Raw genomic sequence first — 20559 nt, 5'->3', positions numbered from 1 at the left:
TAACCTTGATGGAAGTTTAACGGGGGTTCCTAGACTGGAGATACCCCTCCCGCAGCTCTGCAATCAAATCCTCTAATTCTGTGGGATTTGCCATCCAGTGCATGTGAACTGTGTGGAACCAGGAATAATAATAATAATAATACTTTATTATTTATACCCCACCCATCTGGCTGGGTTTCCCCAGCCACTCTAGGCGGCTTCCAAAAGAATATTAAAATACTGTGATACATCAAACATTAAAAGCTTCCCTAAACAGGGCTGCCTTCAGATGTCTTCTAAAAGTCTGGTAGTTGTTGTTCTCTTTGACATCTGGTGGGAGGGCGTTCCACAGGGAGGGCGCCACTACCGAGAAGGCCCTCTGCCTGGTTCCCTGTAACTTGGCTTCTCGCAGTGAGGGAACCGCCAGAAGGCCCTCGGTGCTGGACCTCAGTGTCCGGGTAGAACGATGGAGGTGGAGACGCTCCTTCAGGTATACTGGACCGAGGCCGTTTAGGGCTTTAAAGGTCAGCACCAACACTTTGAATTGTGCTCGGAAACGTACTGGGAGCCAATGTAGGTCTTTCAAGACCGGTGTTATATGGTCTCGGCGGCCGCTCCCAGTCACCAGTCTGGCTGCTGCATTCTGGATTAGTTGTAGTTTCTGGGTCACCTTCAAAGGTAGCCCCACGTAGAGTGCATTGCAGTAGTCCAAGCGGGAGATAACCAGAGCATGCACCACTCTGGCGAGGCAGTCCGCGGGCAGATAGGGTCTCAGCCAGGAACATCTTTCCTTGGCCTGGAATTTGGTCTTGGTTGCCAACAGCACCTGGAAGGGTTCTTTTCACTTTGACTCTATCTGTCAGGCTGGCTGGAATGGCCAATGGGACAGATTCTTTCTGGGGGAAAGAGAAAACTACCAGCAACACTTGATCAGCTCTGTGTGCAAAGCCTTGGAAACTTTTCTTTCTTGTTTCAACTATAAAGTCAGGGTACTGGCATTCTGATGTTTACCTGAAAATCATTTAAACACACAACTCAAGGGAATACCAACAAAACCGTCAGATCCTATACGTACACTTAATCAGAGGTGTTCATACTTTATGATAAGCACTTATTATCAATGATAAACATAATGCATAACAATATTTCAGTATTTCCCCTTTTCATACTCATGTGGCCTATAAGACACCCAAGCATAATTATGAACCAGAATCAGGAATATTATAAATGTCACCAGGAATAAAGCTACAAGTTCCATTTTCTTTATTATTTTCGTTTGGAGGATAAAAATGCAATCGCTGAAAAACATACATCTTTTTAGTTAAAAGTTATAAAAGAAAATTCACGCAACAGCCAGGAACCATGTCAGAAAACCAAGAGCAGCAGTATGTTTGGCTCTCCTATTTCCTAAAAGCAAAAGGACAGAATCAATTTTAGATATAGAAAAAGGACATCAATGAGGAACCAATAAACATAGAAAGATCCTCATAAACAAGAAAATCCCTCCACCCCATATTTTGTCACACAGAATGGTGCAATATCACAGGAGATAAACAAAGACAAACAATTCTCCAGTCAGGGTGTGGACATAGATAGGAGTGATGAGCTCAGCAACTTGCAATATTGGAGGAATACAGATGTACTGGATTGGATTTTTAACTAATATTTTTCTGTTCCAGGGCAAGTTGCTACACAAGCATTGCTTTCCTGCAATCCTGGGCAGAAAACACTGTAATACTGTTGGAGAATGTTTGCTGCATTTATAACTGGTTTTAACTACGTATGTCTGCCACTAGTCACCCATTTATTACGTTTCAAACTAAGGACAAAGATTCAAGAACATCACACAGTTCTAATAAGAGGGTGTTTCCTTGGAACAGTCAGGTCTGTAATAAGCAGGGGGGGAAATGTTAGAGCCAAATTCTAAGGAAAATATTTTTATATAAAAGCCCCATTAAATGACAATATCCAAATTTTACAACAACTGTCTTCCCAACAGGTGTATAAAAGCTTCTTCTTATAATGGAAGCCATTTTCATAAATTAAAGAATCATAAACAGATTGCCAGGTGAATGATGAACTGAGGAATTATCCATCCATTTCCTCTTTGAATATAGTCAATAGGTAGCTCAATAATGGCTCATTATAGCCTTTTAAGGATTTTTTTTTTACATTTGGGCCCGTTTTCACTGAAGAATGGTGAGAGCAAACTATTTGACAGCTAACATTTTAATGTCCCGATCACTTATAATAAATGCAGATGTTATTGTCCTTCTTTCAGAAATTTAGTCACTGTCTATTGTCAAATGTTAATCCTAGCCAGTATAGAGTAAATGAACAGCAAAAGTTTCCCTGTCAGCCTTCAAACAAGAATACCAACAGAACAGCATTTCTCTTTTACAAATTTATGTAAAAATAAAATAAAAAAATCAGGCAGGGAAAGAAGAAAACAAATATTCTGAGCAGTCACCCCACTTTCTGCTCTCTCAGCCTTTGAGCTTAACAGGTTATAAAATATTTTTGAGAGATACAGTTTTATGAAATTATTATTTTCTCCATCATCATTAAACATGAAGACTCTGTTATCTTATCACTATAGCTGTATTTTTTAAAAAAATACTGTTTTAAAAATCTACGGTCTTAAATCATTAGCTCCATGAAATGAAGCGCGCAAGGCATCCCCAAACAGGTTACAATATTCACTTCGGCTACGCTTGCTATTCTCCATTCTCTGAAATGCTCCAATCAAAATGCCTAAATTTTCTGTGACACATTTTTCCTTCCCACCATATTTTATTTAATTAGTTTTTAGTTGGTCTCTTGCGACTGAAAGAACTTTGGAAGCACAAGATTCCTTGCATCTCGTTTATGATATTCACGGTCTGAACTTTTCAGTTGCTTTTGTAATACAATGATTACAAAGGCAGAAGCATTTGTCTGAACTTCTAATAAATGCCAACCTTCTTTTTGATTGCCAAAACCTGTCAGAAAGTGTACCCAGATTTTTGTCTCTGCTAAACACATGCATCTCTCCCCCTGTAGTGGGGCGGGGGGAGAGAGACCATTCTGATTTTTAACAGAATACCTAAGCTGATATCCAGGAGAAGTGATGTCTCTAAAGGTCATAATTATCTGGCTCAGAAAAAGAATTTGCCCAGCTCATAATGCTCTCAGAAGCATTCTGAATCAAGTTCCTTTTCCTTGAGGAATTGCTCTCTGGCTTTCAATGTAAAATGTTTTTAGCTTATCAGATCAGGCATTAATCAGATCAAGCACTATTCACTGTAGGTGAATAGGCAAAAGCTGTGTAACATCAAGCCTTTTATTCTTGGGGAAATTATTGCCGATAGCTGAGAAACTGTATGAGCCACAAAGTTTTCATTTTTTAAAATGTTAAGTCCTTGCTCTCACTGATTGCTATAAACTACACTGCCAGACTATTTGATACAGCATCCTTTTTTTCCAGCAGCCCAGAGCACAATCAGAACAAGCCAACTTACGACACCAAGGCATGTTCTCACTAATCATGGTTTAAACAAACTACAGTTCACAGAGTTTCTATCTTAGAGAGAAACGAAGTTTATTTAGCAGGAAAAGCAGAACCTTTGATCTCATTTTTGGCACAGTGAAGAAACAGGGTGAGGGAAGCACACAAGCCTATGGGAATTAGTATGCATATAGACTGGGTCTACTTCCTGGTGGGGCCGGGTTGTGGTCTGGCCACCTAGCCACACTCCACAGTGTTGGGGCGGGACGGTGCCCCGTGTCGTGCTGGGGAAGACACCGGTCATGTCAGGTTGGCAGATGGCCAATCAGGTTGCTTGGTGCCATGGCCGGGGACGATTTAAGCCTTGGCGCGATTCTGAGGCATCCTTGCACCACTTGGTTTTCGCCTACCTCATAGCAATCATCACAACTTTGTAAGGTTTGGTGGTTAGGCATTGGACTTGCGGTGTGGGGGGGAGGGGAGGTGCGGCCACCACCTGCCCCTCCATGCTCTAGGGTATTCTGTTAAAGGAATATGGGGGTGTGGTTTTCGTCTGAAGCCCGGGGAGCAGCTAGGGCCATGCCACGACCCCAGCAGGAACCCAGGGGGGCTCTAGCTGATCCACATCGTCGGGGCTCCCCCTACTGGAGGTTTACCCTTACCAGACTTCCTGCAAGGCGGGCAGGAATCAGATATAGTCTGTTGATGCTAGTGCCTAAGCCAATACCGCTCACATTCTGTAACCAATAAAGCTGTGGCCTAAATTTTGCCCATTAACATTTAACCTACAATTATGTGTCCTTGTGCCTTTATTCTCCTGGGGGTGGCTCGGGGGGGATTGACACACAACAGAAAACCATGGATTTAAACAAAACAGGACTAATCATATGAAACTGCTTAGAGTTATTCTGATGCATGCCTATCTTAATGCTCATTTCCATTACTCAAACCACTTGACAAAAAAATGACAGTCCTAAACCAATTTGAAATACTCCCCACAAAATGTTCTGCATGCCAATCACTTTGGAAAGCAACTTTCTAATCTACCTTGCTAGTTGGTGGGGTGTTTTTGTTTGCTTTGCTTAGAATTGGAATTTTTTTTAAAAAATGAGCAACATTTATTCCCTTTGGTCAGAGATGAACTGACGGTGTGAGATCCCACACTCTGGATCACCAGGTCTCAGAACTATCCTCAAGGATAATGTTGTTGCTGTTATAAAAAAGTGACACCGCATTATATGCAGCATGCAATTCTTGGCATTTTGCTGATTGCCTTAAAATACATTCCAGGGTTTCTACTTCCCCAGATCTGCACTGGTATAGTGCTCTCATGTGGTGAATTTCCACCTCCAGGCGTGCACTGGTGTTATGTTAATACCGTTGAAACTGACTGATGCAGAGGACTGCTCTTTGAATAGATCTCTACAATGAAAAGCCAACCTATTGCCATGGTTTATTCCTCTTTGCTTAACGTGGAACACTCAAATCTATAAAGGGAATAAACCTATAAACTGCAGTGTTTTAACACCACCACGCCAACTTCCAGCCAAAATAATTCACTTTAACAGAACTTCTGATTGCAGCACACAGCCTGCACCCCCTCCCACAGGGACACTTAGCCTCTAACAAGGTGAAGAATTTTACAGGTGGCCTTATACCAAAGCTTTCAGATTCAATGCTCTAGTCTTCTTATCTTCTTTCCCTCCACCTTTACTCCCAGCTCAGTGACTGTAACTGTCAGGAAAGCAAAGACCAGCTCGATCAACATGTCATTTGATTCACGTAGCCAGCCAATGAGTATCTGGAAGAAGGGAGGAGCTTGCTATCGAAGGGACTCTTCACAAGTGAACAGTTAAAATAGCCAAGGCAGACATATACACATATCTGTATATGCATATACACACACACTTCTTTTCTCTCAGTGCCTTTATGCTTTTGAGTCTGAAAGGACATTCTCTCTCTCTCTCTCTCCCTCTCTCTCTCTCCTCCCCCCAGCACCTTCTCCCCATAATTTCTCTCTTTCTCTCTATTGCTCTATCTCTCTGTTCTGTTCTGTCCCATTTTTACTTGGAAAAGTGAGCCATCTGAAACAAGAAAATCTTGGACAATCTAGGTCAGACTGGAGCCTGGAAAGAGATTCTTCATCCACTATACCCGCAATGGATTGGATCACAAACATATCTTCAGGTGTCTACCAAACAGAGGATGAAGTGGAGCCACTTATTAGAAGATACCTAAACAGCACTGAGGACTACCTTACCTTTTTATATGGACCCAGACGGAGCCATTTGTTCCTGCCTATGACTTGGATATATGCTTCGATTTTCCTAGTTGGAGTGTCGGGCAACCTTTTAGTGTGCCTGGTGATTCTCAGGCACCGCAACATGAAAACGCCCACTAACTACTATCTCTTCAGCCTTGCCATTTCCGACCTGCTGGTCCTGCTCTGCGGGATGCCCTTGGAAGTCTACGAAATGTGGAGCAACTACCCCTTCTTGTTTGGATTGGCTGGGTGCTATTTCAAGACGGCTCTCTTTGAGACGGTGTGCTTCGCCTCCATCCTGAACGTCACCACAGTCAGCATAGAGCGGTACGTGGCCATCATGCACCCCTTCCGAGCCAAGCTGAAGAGCACCAGGCGGCGCGCTTTGAGGATCATCATTGCCCTGTGGCTCCTGTCTGTCCTCTTCTCTCTTCCCAACACCAGCATCCATGGCATTGTACTGCAGTATTTCCCAAATCACACAGAAGTCCCTGGCTCAGCAACGTGTGCTGTGGTTCAGCCCATGTGGATCTACAACTGTATCATCCAGTTAAGCTCCTTCCTCTTTTACGTGCTGCCAATGAGTGTCATCAGTGTGCTCTACTGCCTGATGGGGATGAAAGTGAGTCCTGCATCCTCTTTTTGTGTAACTTTCTTTAATGGTCCATCTCATCTTAAATCATCTCATCCTGTACTTTAAACTGTTTAAAATTGAGCCTCTACTGGCTTACCATTATCTTTCTGGCAATGCAACAGAAGTTTAGATTCTGCCATGTGGAAGTAATGCTTCGGACATTCGCTTCCCATAACCATTCATTGCCCAATAATTAATGGAAACCCATTTACCCGACCTATTTATGACTTTTAAAAATCACACACATATCTTCTTCCAGCACTCTTCCAACTCCTATTTCATCCTCACCCTTTTTCACATTTGCAAAAGGATCTACGTATTAGTTTGCTTTTTTAATCAACATTTAGCCAGTGCATGCTGATTAAGAATAAAAGTGCAATCAGTCTAAGAATATTTAGTACTTTTCCTCTTTTTCTTATAGCCTAATCTTAAACAGGTTTATTCAGAAATAAGTCCCACTGAACTCAATACTGCCTATGAATGAGATCACACAAGCATACCACATCACTGTACGATACAATTTCACATGTGCACTTTTCAAGAAGGTAGGCAGAAGAGCATCTATGGGCTAATAATAAAACAACTGGCATGGATGCTAGAAAAAGGAATACCTGAGCTGAGTAAACAAACCAGAATGGTTCTGCTAAGTTTGCATTATCAATTACTCTCCTTCTTTACTGTTTGATTATTGCCACAAAATGATTCCCTCTGCCCTCATTCAGGCAGGAAGTTATTATTTCAAAGGGATCCTACAGAAATTGCTTAATCAAAACCCACCATAAGGCTGTCTTGGTGTTTTATAACAGCATCAGACACTTTTCAGATAATAATCCATTTGAAATGAAGTCACTTCTTGTGTTACAGGAAAAACCCACTAGGTCAAACCTTACACCAAATCCACAGTTAGGAGCTTTTCGGATGATTTGAAAAGGATTTTGCTTACCATTTCAGCCTTTTATATACAGATGCTTTATTCTTTATGGCGTATGCTCTTCCATTACGATATATTCTTCTGGCTTCATTCACAAAAGGCAACAGCAGTGGAATCATTGATCTAAACGTCACCTTTTGTGTTGGTGCTGGTTCTGTAAGATTAAGGTGCACGTAAGTAGGGATTAATCCTATTATGTATGAAAGTATTGTTTTCCTTGCATGTCCAGCATCAAAGTCATTCTGCACAGGCTTTCATCCTGACCTGTTCTGTGTGGAACAGGAAAATATGCCATTTCATTCAGAAAGAGAAGATAACACTTTGATTGTGGACTGAGATAATCACATAGAGAGCGACGTTTCTCTCTCTCTCTCTCTCTCTCTCTCTCTCTCACACACACACACACACACCCTAGCACCATATTTGTGTCTATTATGTTCTGTTTCACAACAAGCTTCTCTCTTTCTCTCTAGCTGTGAGGATTTGAATGCAAAGAAGACAAGAAATCCTGAAACCTTAATGGGAAAGTAGGATTTCTTTAACCTGCAAGAACCCTGAAAGCTTTAAAAGCTAGGCTGAGAGTAGGGATGGGTTAGAAGTTCAGTTCAGTTTGCATTTAAGGTGAACTTATCTGATTCACGCTTTCTAAAACAATACATGAAGTGAAGCAGGGAAAAAAATGCACTTCTCTTAATTTTGCAATGCAGATTCTCCAGGCAAGCAATGTGCACAAAAATGCATATATTAGTGAATGGTGCTCCAGGCCCCTTCCAATTCTATAATTCTATGATTCTAAATAGCATGCAAAAATGCATCATGTTACAGAAAACTGGTGTGCAGAAATGTGCATATTAGGGGAGGCTGTAAGATCTGAGGCTGCTGATCAGACTCTTGGGTTGAGGTATTGTTTGGGGGGTTACTGAGGGGAGGGTTGTTGCTGTTGGTTTTCTTGTATCTTTATTTTTGGATCTTGTGATTTATATGGAAATTGTTCAGTTTCATTGTATATTTTTGGTGTTTTGTTTATTGTTTATGACTACTTTTGTTACTTTATAATTTTGTGATTGTTTTTTTCATGTTGCAAGCCACCTTGAGCATGGTTTGAACTGTAGAAAGGCAGCACACAGATAACACGATCTGTGTGCGAATTCACATGAGGATATTGGGTTAAAGCAAAAATGCAAAGCCATATGGGAATATGGAGAACTGAGTTGAAGAATGGGAAAACAAGAAACTGAAAGTGACAGATTTCCCCTTGTTGACCCAGCCTCTTCTGTAATAGTCATGTTCTAGTTGAGTTATGGAAGATTCTGACCCGAGCTACCTGATTTTACAGTTATGTCCAGGAAAAAAAACAGGGAATATTTGTGGTAGGCGCAGCAATTTGTATTCCAGGTTGAGGGGGAAATGAAGTAACCTTACACAACTTTCTTCACCCATGTCCACTAGAAGTTAGGGCTGGGGGTTTTCCCCTTTGGTGATTTGGAGAGAGCCAAGCTAAATGAGATGCTATGTGTCAGCCTGATTTTTGTTCTTTAAATAGTAGTCATGAGGACTCCAATGAATCATAGAATCATGATTGTACACAAAATAATGTGTATGAAAATGCATATACTAAGGCATCCTTAGCTAGCAGGACCAGTGGTCAGAGCTGTAGACCAACAACAGGTGGAGACCAAAGTTTGAGAAACACTGTGCTGAGGTAAAGTGTTCATAAAAATGCATTTATTAGTGAATATAATGCACAAATAAAACTTTCTATGTGGGGAAATTTGAAAAAAAATGTGCATATTAGGCAAAAAAATCATGCAAAATTGTGTATATTCAGAGAAACTGGCAATAAAATGCTGACTGATTTTCATGAGGACTTAAAAAAAAACCCAACCTCACACTGATGTGTAAATGTGGAGAACTGAACTTAAGATTTGAAAAATGAGAAACTGAGAGAAACCAAAATGGACAGATTTGTCTATCCCTAGTAATCACTCATTCCCCACCAGCATGCTCTAGCATTCAACACACAATGCTTCCATTAATTAGCAGAGGTTGGGGTGGGGGGGACAGAAGGACAGAAAGCTCTCAACATACAGCTCTCAACCATTTAGAAACTAATTGCAAATGAGTTATTTTCCTCCACTGGCAGAAAAACAAAGTGATGCTGACAATCTCAGTAAACTTATAGGGAAGGAAGAAGGCATGAGTTATGTATTTAGAACTTTTGCTAATCAGCAACACTGATATCCCAGGACATTATGTAACAGGATTAGGGCTGGTTGCCATTTCCTTGATTATTCTGTTATTGATCAGTACACTCATGCCATTTGCTACCAATGGGAAAATGCAATGAAAAGTGTGAGGTGAGCAAACGACTAACAGAAACATGTATAAACACCCTACAAGCAAATCAGGATGCGTGCTCATTTTTTAATATCCTCCTGGCAAAGAATATAACCAGAAGCAGTCAGTGGGGCAGAGCAGGGTGGTGTGGCATTACTCACCTGGCTTCCCAAAATAGAGGTTGCTACTGCGAGATGAGTGCCACAACCCCAGAGTCGTCCGTGACTGGACCTAATGGTCAGGGGTCTCTTTACCTTTTTATTGGTATCTGATAGGGATATGGGAAGGGGTGCGACAGCAGAGAGGTCAGTTTGGTGCTGGCACAGTGGCAGAGCCAATCCAATACTTATTCTGTTGTGCCTACATTGCATTCCTGCTTCCTCATCTAGCCCTGACCCCTCTCCCTCTCAGTTACCAACAGTGACCCCCACACTGGGAAACCAGGTGAGCAACACTGACCTACTCCATTCTGCTCTGCCAATCACTACCGGATTAATTCTAACCCTTACATAAGCTTTGCCCAGCAAATAGGTCATCTGGATGATCCCTAAGTGCATTAGTGATTTCCATGAGATCGTACACATTGTTACTACAAATATATTTCTGAGGCAATTCATGAAACTGAAATCCAAGTCAATTTGTTTCAGACCTCAGAGATAGTCAATTTACACTGCAATTCCATGGAAGTCCCAATGTGTTCATAGCAGTAGGTATTTTTAAGATTGCACCCTTAAGTGTAAGTGTACAATCTTGGAATCCCACCAGCTTCATGCGACTTTATTCAGCTAGTGGCATGATAGCAGTTTTAAACTGTGAGTATTATAAATCCCAAGAGTTTTGCTGCAAGGAATGCAGAGTAATAATAAAAAAGTCATATAGTATTTGCAAATGCCTGAAGGTTAATTGCAATATGGGACTATGTTTTTATTTAATAAATATGTAGGCAAAAGGATAATTTTTCCTATGGGGCATTTTTCAAGTTTATTGCCATGCTACCACAATAAATACTCCATGGCTTTTTCTGGGGTGGGGAAAAAACTTTCAGGCAGGAAAGGCCAGCCACTGAATCATGTAGCAAAAATAGCAGCCATTAGTTGCTTTGCATGTTAAAGCAGTAAAAATATATTACCAAACAGAAATGAATTTTGAGTATATTAAACACTGGAAGACTGTGATGAGTTGATAAATGACAGAAATGATTTCATATTGACCACAGCTTAAAAGCTCATAAAAGAGCTTTTATGAGCAATAAATCCTAAAGCATAAAGCAGGTGGAGACAAAGACAGAGCCCACAGAAATCATGGGAAACCTATATTGTGCTTCCAGACAAGAGGCTTATCTACACTTCTTTTTAGCCATTTTTTGAAAATGCAGCTTTACTTTACAGTATTCTGCCTATTAGATCCAGCTGCCTGCTTGCTAAAAGCTACAGAATGTTTTGCTTTCCAAGCTATTAATTAAAAGCACTTATCATTACAAAACTCAATAAGAATGCCTTGCCATCTGATTAGTAATTAATCACCATTAGTAATAGCAAATAAATGTCTTTCTATTGCACCTTGTTTTTGCTCAATTATTCTCATAGGTATTAAGTAGGATTTGAGCATATGTTTAAATTTGATTTGGTTTTGTAATAGATCACAGCTACATGGTGGGCGTGATTCAGAATAAAATTAGTTGTGATTAATATTGCAATCGTGGAGCGCTGATATGGATCTTATACCAGTCATAGGGTTGGGTCAAGACTGGTCCTACAATGGTCCCTGGGAAGGTGTCCTGAAGAATGTTTTAGAATACCACTTCTGAGGGTAGACACCTTGGTCTGACCTTGGAAGAAGATATGTGGCCTTCTCTCTGCTGTGGCAGAAACCTCAGTCACCCTTCCCTTGCCAATGTCTGAGATCCATTGGGGGGGGGGGTTAGACTCTCTAAGTGGTGAATGTGCACATGATGCAACTGTACCAGGAAGTAGCATGAGCCCAGCAAGGCATTGGCAAATGATGGTTTGTTTTCCTTTGGTTTTCCTCTCTCCCGTTCTAGATTACCATCTTCATTAGTTAAACTGAGTCTAGCTACAACCCACAATCAATGGTGCATAGAAACATGGTTAGGACCAGGTTTTAAGGCCCATTGGAAATATAAAACTGATTTAAAGTCAAACCAAACTTCTGTATTGCAGTGTTGCTGCTCTCAGCAGCTTTTGGTGGTGATATACATAAGAGAGACAGGATAGAAATTAAAATAACAAATGAACAATAAGAATAAATAAATTCTATTTGCCCATGCATGTTAGTACCCCACTTTTCACCAGAGGTTTCATCAGTGGCGTAGCGTGGGTTGTCAGCACCCGGGGCAAGGAAAGTAATTTGCGCCCCCTAACCCGTGGATTTTGTGCCCCCTAACCCGTGGAGTGTGCCCCCCAGATGTTGTGCCTGGTGCGGCCGACCCCCCCCTGCACCCCCCACGCTACGCCACTGGGTTTCATAGAGGCAAGATATTCTAGGATGGATTTCCCCCCACTCAGATCTCCTTTGTGTCCTCCACCACCCCCTGCTATACACTCATTTTTTCAAGCACCATGGAAAAGGTTAAGTGTAAGTACATCTTTCTATATTGGAAAGAAATGAAGTTTAAAAAGCACAGAACAGATGCCTCCGCAATCCATTCACCAGAAAATAAAATGCATACAGGATCTTGGACAGGGATTTTCACACTTTCTTATAATGCATCTCATTCAGCTAAAGAAATAATAATTTAAACAGCAATCTGAACTTGTTCAAACCATAATCTCTTGCCATTAAATTCAGAATTGAGCTAAACCTTTTCATTTTTTGCTTTTCTTTGGCTGGAGTTGAATCCAGGCTAATTTAATAGCATTCAGTTCCTATTAGTCATGACTAACTTCACAATAACTTCAGTAGAACCCTCAGTCCAAGTAACATAGTCTGGACCCAACCCATTGTGGCAGTATAAAGTGAATTTTATTTTCATTTTCAAAAATTACTTGCCACCACATCAGTAAGAGGATTATGGGAAGCAGGGGATATTAGTTTTTCTGGTTCTGTAAATTTTATTGCATTTAGCTAACTACTGAAACTAAACCTCCATTCAGACATTGGAATCCATCTTGCAGGGATGAGTTTGCTATTTCTGCCCCCTATTGCCAGCACCCTTCACGAACCAGAGGCATAACTCCTGAATTGGGGAGCCTCCCCCACCCCCCAGTCCTGTAGACTTAGAACCTTGCATGATTTAGAACCTTGAGAGGAATGGGCTTCCGACTGAAGAGGGTTGCTTATGACTCAGTAAGGTGATGAAGATGGTAGTGGGCAGGACAGAGCTAGCCTGCTCACCCCTCATCTCTCTCAAATGATTCTGATCACATGTGGGATTGGAGCACCCCAATGGAATTAGAGCTCACATCCTTGGTAGGACAATGTTCATGGAACATTGTCATTCTCCATACATGCAGTTTTAGAATATATTTGATATGGTGCTTCTTATTGCTCTCCCTTCTTCTATTCCTTATCAATTTGGGGGGTTGTTGTTTCTGCTTTACTTGGCTGTTGGTCTGAGTGATTTTGAATACTTTTGCACATTCTACACATGTGATGCCCCTTTCCCTGAGTTCATTGACTTTATCCTGTTAATAAGATTCTGTGTGATACTAGGGGTGTGGAGCACAAATTGGCACAATAAACCTCTGGTTCTTTCTGAGCTAATGGACTGCTGGAGGAGGTGAAGATCCCCGTTCGCTGACAGTCATTTTCAAAGTACCAGAAAATGGCTTTCTTGGCTTCTCTCTGTTTCTCCTGGCGTTCAGAGTTCTCTCTCTTTCTAAGACTTTTTGACAGCACTTTAGTAATTAAAAGGGTAGCTTTCTTAATAAGCCTTATTTCACTGCAAATCAATGGTAGCCTAAGCAAGAAATAGTATAGCTTACATTAATACATGATGTCCTTTCTTTTGAAAGCTGCAGAGCTGATGAATACACACACAGGGTTACCAAAGAACCCACCCACTCTCCATTTCTGGTGCCAAGCTGATGTCCATGGACAAACAAACTAAACTTCATATATATAACACCAGTGGTTCTGGCAAGCAAAGGAGTTCAAATTTAATGTTGCCATGAGCCTTCAGCATGCTTGCTTTGTCTGGTTACCTATATGGGCGTAACACCCCTATTTTCTTGGTTGTACATGTTGCAGAACTGGACATTTGTGCATGTTATGGACTGGACAAGATTCCATCGGAAGAACGTTCTGATAGCAAGAGCTGTTCAACAGTGGAACAGACTCCCATGAGAGGTGGTGGACTCTCCTTCCATGAAGGTTTTTAAGCAGAGGTTGAATGGCCATCTGTCATGCATGATTTAGCTGAGATGCCTGCATTGCAGAGGGCTGGGCTAGAAGATGATGCTTAGGGTCCCTTCCAACTCTACAATTCTAGGAGTTGCTAACTTAGTGCCTCCAGATGTTGCTGCACTGTAAGTTCAATCAGCCCCTGCTAGCATGACCAATAATCAGGAATAATGGAAACTGAAGTCCAACAATGTCTGATTATCTCTGCAATATCCTTAACTGTACACTACAGGCGATCTTAACTATACACTACACAGTATTCCAAATGTGGTCATGCTTGTTTTTCTATATGTTGTTTTATCTTTAACAATACTTTCCACCAGTTTTTCCAGGATAAACTGATTTTCACTGATGTTGTTAGATCCATTCCTACAGCAATGTTTCCTGACTTTTTCTCCTCCAATTACCAGCTGAGAGGAGACTGTTCTTTGGAAGTAGATGAAATGGGAATTAATGTTAAAAGACCATCCAGAAAGTCTGTCACTAAGATGTTATGTAAGTAACAAATTTGTGCTTTGCATTATGAATGAATGTGAGGCAGGCCAATGTACGATAATGTATTTTAGGATAAGGTTACCAGATGTCCCTATTTCCCGGGGACATTTCCCAGATGGCAGTCAAACGTGGCAATCCCTATTTGCATTGCCTCCCTGCAATTTTAATCAGAGTTGCAGAGTATGTATGTGCAGTGTATTTCAGGAATCGAGTCCGCAACCCTGTACTACTAACCAAGGAGTAAGTCCCATCTAATTCAATGAGGTTCGTTGTTTAGTACAAGGGTAGTCAACCTTTTTATACCTACCACCAACTAATGTATCTTTCTTGATGGTAAAATTTCCTTACCGCCCACCAGTGCTTGATGGAAGGAAGATTCAGCTTGTGCCGTAGAACCCTCTACCACCCACCTAGAATCCTGAAATGCCCACTAGTGGGCGGTAGGGACCAGGTTGACAATCCCTGGTTTAGTAGATGTGCATTGGGTTGCCCTGAACCAGGACTTTCCACTTCTGCTTGTGAGTAATTTGGAAAAAGGACTTGGAAGCTTCCATGCAATTACAGACACAAAGAACTGTACAAAGCAATTTTATACATGAATCTCTTTCATACATGAATAATTATTACTTTAGCAACAGCAGCAATAGTGTCACTATATCTTGCCCAAGGCAACCCAAAGTGACTTACAACCAATGAATACATCTGGAAAGCATTATGCATGTGTCTGTCTTGATACCATTGGGTGCAAGACTCCTTTAGGACTCTTGCACCTGTGGGTGAGATAGATCTGGTGTCCATGCAGGCACAGGGCTGTTTTTTTCCCCAAATCTACATGTAGGCCAAGCTCACCCACAGATACAGGAGTCCTGAGAAAGTCTTGCATCTCGTAGTTACATTATGTGGCAGATGCTAAAATAGGGATGGTGGAGAATCTTAATTCAGTTTCCACTTAAATGTGATTCACACTTCCCAAAACAATATGCTGTCATCCTGCGGCTAAGTAATATGTACATAAAAACACGCAGCATGGTAAAGTGTGCATAAAACGCATATATTTGTGAAAACAATATCCAAAGTGCATTATGTTAGGGAAAATGTTCATACTAAGATAAATTTGCATAACATGCTGATGAATTTTCGTGATGAGTTCTTTTTAAATCACAAGCTGATGTGGGAATGTGGATAACTGAACTTAATATTAATAAAAAGAGAAGAAAAAGAACGTTGAGAGACCAAAATTGACAAATTTGCCCATTCCTCTGATAGAATAATGTCCCATGAGAAGCAGTGCCAGACCTTCAGTTTATACAGCCCCATCCAAATTTGCACTGGCAATGGCTTGTCTAGAGTTCACTTATTCTAAGTAGAATGTTCAATAAGAACCAGTAAAGTATTTAATTCCACTTGTAAAATAACACACTGATTTAAAATATATATCAATGAAATACTGAAGCCTGATATCAGTGCAGAATCAAACTTTTCTTGTAAGCTAACTTTATCTTGTATGAGCAAAACAGAAAAGAGGAATGTAAATGTTACAAATGAAAAAAAAATGATATTTCTGTTTGATTAGAGTGGGAAGCTATCTGAAGTATTCATTTGCTTTCTTGAATCACCTGGTTTGATGCAGTAAAATAACAGCCTATATGTCTTGCTCTTCCCTCATTCTTCTCTCTCTGACAGTTGTCCTAGTAATTGTTTTCGGCATATGCTGGGCTCCGTTCCACACAGACCGACTCTTCTACAGCTTTGTCGTAAACTGGACAGAACCTCTTGCCAATATGTTCAACTTAATCCATGTGGTGTCAGGTAACTTTCTCTTTGTCTCACAGTTTGTTCAGCACAAGCAAAGCGTCCCAAAAGAAAACTCTGATGGTTATGTTCAGTCAGAATGACATAAAATGACCCTCTGATAAACCAATGAAAACCATCATTCAATAAACTGAGACTTGGAAAGAATGTTCTCCAGTGAACATCAACTGCTGAATGAAAATGTGTTTTCTTCCTCCCTTCCACACTACAAAGGGCCGTGGGTCAGGCAAAAGGCAGTAGCAGACAGTGGGGTGAAGTGGGGTGCTCACCTGACCTCTGGTCACCCGTGTTGCTGCTGCACACCAGGGCAGAGAGGTGGTGTGGTGGCAGGGTTGGTGCAGTGCAAATGCACTAACCAGAGCACAGAATTGGCTCCTCTGGTACATTTGCAATGGGCTATCCTGGTATGCAGCAGTGATGCAGGTGTCTGAAGTCAGGGCGGACTTTGGTCTTTCAAATTTCAGCAGTGCCCTGTGCGAGGTCAAAATTCAGTGTTTGCCCCATCTCTTGTTTTCCATTTTGCTCTATCCATTGCTCAGGCTCCATGCTCAGTGCAGCAGAACCGGTCATGTTGCCCTAAACCCCCCTCTGCTGAAGGTCAGATGATTGCCACCACTCCACTGTCCACTACTGGATGAAGGTTCTAGCCTTTCTTCCTCCAAAGTCTGTGCTCCTGTGCTATTGTAGGTGGGGGAAGCATTATATTGCAGAACAATACAAATACTCTCCCTCTCCCTCCGTCCTTGATAGCTTAGATGTGACTTAAAGACCCATAATATAAATCTGTGCTAAGGTTCACAAAACAGAGAAGGTGCAAAGGTGCCACAATGGCATGACTTCTTAAGGCCATCGTGACCCACACTCAGCATTTTTACTCGTAAAAATAAGCAAAACCCATTATTATTGCTACTAGACCATCTCTAATATAGATGGGATAATAAACAAAATGTTCTCTTTGCTGATTTCTCAGCCAAGCAAGGAATCTCATTAGAAAGTACAAGGAAGAAATAGATAGATCATTGATAGATAGATGATAGATAGATAGATAGATAGATAGATAGATAGATAGATAGATAGATAGATGATAGATAGATAGATAGATAGATAGATGATAGATAGATAGATAGATAGATAGATAGATAGATGATAGATAGATAGATAGATAGATAGATAGATAGATAGATAGATAGATGATAGAAATTCTTGTTGTAGGTCCAAGGGTTTATAAGCACCTCATTATATTACTGCTGCAGACACAATGCAAATACATAGGGTGCAATAACCACCAGCCGAGCAACTCTGGTATGTAGTGGAAGTCCATTATGATGGCTGAATACCAGATACACCACAACCATGACAGATGAACCCTGTCCGTGCTTCTCGCTTGTCTGAATGGAGGATAGAGTGCTGTGTGTAACAAAGCATTCATTGCTCCTTGCACTTTTGCCTCTGGCCCCAGTCATTGCTGGCATATGAGAAGAGGGGGGCAGGAAAGGTTGCTCAGAAGGAAATGCGGCTCTTGAAGCTTCCCCACTCCAGCTTTAAATCACACACACATACTGCTTAATTTATATATAATTAGGCAGACCTGTCTTTGAAAGACACAGGTTTGCTATCAGCTGTCATGTGGTAATTTAGGTTGGTCCCAAGGTGTAGCGGATCATTTTCTTACAAGCTTTGAACATAACAGCTCCTTTCCCTTAACTGCTTTGTATTCAGACTGGAGCACTGTAATCTCTTTGACAGCACTGCAATAATTTTTGTCTTGGAGAACAAGTGCAGCTAATATATCTAAAAAACATTGCCTTTAATTAGGCAGAAACAGGGCCTGTAAATGCACCACCTGATAAAACTAGCCTTGTTCCTGTCAGCCAGTTAAGCTGAGCAGAGGAACTATAGCTCACAAGTTGTCTCCCTGTTTCTTTCTGCTGTTTCCCCTCTCCTAGGCATTTTCTTCTATCTGAGTTCTGCTGTTAACCCTATAATCTACAATTTGCTGTCCAGGCGTTTTAGGATGGCTTTCCTGAGTGTCATCTTTCCTCAGTGCAAACACTGGCACCCCAGACACACTACCAGTCGCCTCCCATCCCAGCGGAGCATCTTCATGCTTGGGGAACTCAATGTTGCAGGGTCTGCAGAAGAAAGAAGCCATCCATATCCGCAGAGGTCGTCTGTCTGCAGCTCTCACCTGTCTGGGGGTCTGTGACTAATGTGACCTTTGGATGTCCTCCCAGCCGCACGGGCGCTACTTATCCATGACCAGCTCTTGCACAGCTGAAAGATCATATGAATGACCCAAGCGTGTGTTTCTTTCCTCAGTACCAGGAGGAGCAGGGCTTGTTCCGTGGGAGAGGCTACACAATCAGGCCCCATCCACATGGTTTCCCAGCTGTGCAGGAGATGTTCGTGCATAAGGGCACCTTGTTGGATGCTGAAGGCCCACGTGAGAGATGTGAGGAGAAATAGAAATCACACTTCCTTTTGTGGAGACTGGGGGCTTTGGGGAGCACCATTTCAGCCTACAAATTGTCTTTCTGTTGGTGTTCATTTTACAGCCTTCCCGGGTATCTATACTTCCAGAAAGTCCTCTTATGGCCTCATCTGGGCTTTCCTGTAAGTGTAAGAAGCTAGAGGAGGCACCTACCATGTCTTTGACAGCTGTTCGCTATTATTTTTCCTTTTAAAGAAATCAGTACAGAAAATGAGAGTGTTTTTTAAGAAAGGCATGAATAAATAAAAGGAAGCTGTTCCCTTAAAAACAAAACCAGCAAGAGCAACAATCTCAGACCCCTGGTAGCCACTCTCTGCAACTTCTGCTGCTTCAGTTAATCCCCAGGGGAAAGGCATCATGAGGTAACTCATGCCATGGAGCTATTAAGATCAAGTAGCACCAGCATCCAGAGAGGTTAGAGACTGCTGGAAGAAAGATTGAATAGAAAAAAGGTAAAAAGATAAAAGACCCCCCCCTGGACGGTTAAGTCCAGTCAAAGGCAACTATGGGGTTGGGGCACTGATCTTGCCTTCAGGCCAAGGGAGCCGGCGTTTGTCCACAGACAGCTTTCTGGGTCATGTGGCCAGCATGACTAAACTGCTACTGGCGCAATGGGACACCGTGATGGAAACCAGAGCACACGGAAACGCTGTTTACCTTCCTGCCGCAGCAGTACCTATTTATCTACTTGCACTGGCATGCTTTCAGACTGCTAGGTTGGCAGGAGCTGGGACAGAGCAATGGGAGCTCACCCTATGATGGGGATTTGAAATGCCAACCACAGTGGTAGACCACAGAGTAGACCACAGTGCTACCCATGTCCCTATTGAATAGAAATAAATATATATGCACAGCACCTTCAGCCAGCTTGCAACAGTAAGGTAAGCTCAGTCCTGCATTCACCAGTGTTATAAATACAAACTAAAGACTTTCTAAAGCACCCTGAAAATGGGACAAAAGCTTCTTTCATGGGAGAAAACAAACATTTCAAGAGATCAGAGGACATTTTTGAGAACTGTATGAAACTTTATTCATTACACTACAATGACTGTCTCATTCCCTTATCCATATTCAGTAATTATTGTGATTAAAATCTATCCCTTGCTTTTTTTTTTTTTAAATTTAAAACATTCCTAAACTGTCCACCATCCTGTCAGGAAACCAAGGTTGGGGTACACCATGTTCCAATACAACAATAATAAAGCAACTGATAAGGTCATGGGATCAATTAAAATTTATGATGAGTTCATTTGCCTGGGTAAATAAAAATCTTCTTTGTCTGGTGCCTAAAATATTGCAGGGTAGATACTGGTAACAGTGGCAGAGTTAGCTGCATGGGTGCCCGGAACGGTGGCCATGCCATGCACCCGGGGGGGTGAGCTACGGTGGAGGGGGGATCCGCCACACAGGGTGATTCATGGGGCGATCGGCAGTGGCGGTGGGGTGATTTGCCGGGCGGGGCAATCCACCACAATCCGCTGGGTGGAGCGATCCACCGCACAGGGCAATTGGCAGCAGGGCGCTCTGCCGAGCACGGGGGCGGCGGGGCAAGCCCCCTGCGGTGTGCCTTTTTGTCACCCCTCTCACGGATGGCACCCGGGGCGAACCGCCCCCACCTTTCTAGGCCCCTGACTGGAAAAAATCTCTTTAAGAAAGCTCTTTAGAAATCTCCATAACTGAGACACCAGAGCTAAAAGAGCCCTCTCTCCTTTGGGGTAGAATAGTATATGCAGTATAGGAGGTGCCTGGCGAAGAGCCTCAGCTGAAG

The 20559-nt window shown here is 41.9% G+C and overlaps 1 protein-coding gene across 1 annotated transcript; it reads left to right on the top strand.

Moving 5' to 3' along the window:
* The first annotated feature begins 5380 nt into the window (after positions 1-5380).
* Positions 5381-19258, top strand: NMUR2 (neuromedin U receptor 2). The gene is made up of 4 exons (XM_083488475.1): positions 5381-6351; positions 14404-14488; positions 16172-16297; positions 18247-19258. Exons 1-4 carry the CDS (start codon positions 5626-5628, stop codon positions 18504-18506), a joined length of 1197 nt encoding a protein of 398 aa, XP_083344601.1. The 5' UTR covers positions 5381-5625; the 3' UTR covers positions 18507-19258.
* The last annotated feature ends 1301 nt before the right edge of the window (positions 19259-20559 follow it).

Source organism: Podarcis liolepis (genome assembly GCF_965112155.1).
Source record: "Podarcis liolepis genome assembly, chromosome: 2".
NCBI classification, from domain to species: Eukaryota; Metazoa; Chordata; class Lepidosauria; order Squamata; family Lacertidae; genus Podarcis; species Podarcis liolepis.
Note: the sequence above shows the minus strand (reverse complement) of the source record. Positions and strands in the feature narration are given on the sequence as shown.

Bases quoted from the DNA above. Each gene is read 5' to 3' on its own strand.
- NMUR2 (XM_083488475.1), top strand. From the start codon at position 5,626: ATGGATTGGATCACAAACATATCTTCAGGTGTCTACCAAACAGAGGAT. The intron at 14,489-16,171 runs GTAAGTAACAAA...TCTCTCTGACAG, and splicing joins GTCTGTCACTAAGATGTTAT to TTGTCCTAGTAATTGTTTTC. The intron at 16,298-18,246 runs GTAACTTTCTCT...CCCCTCTCCTAG, and splicing joins CTTAATCCATGTGGTGTCAG to GCATTTTCTTCTATCTGAGT.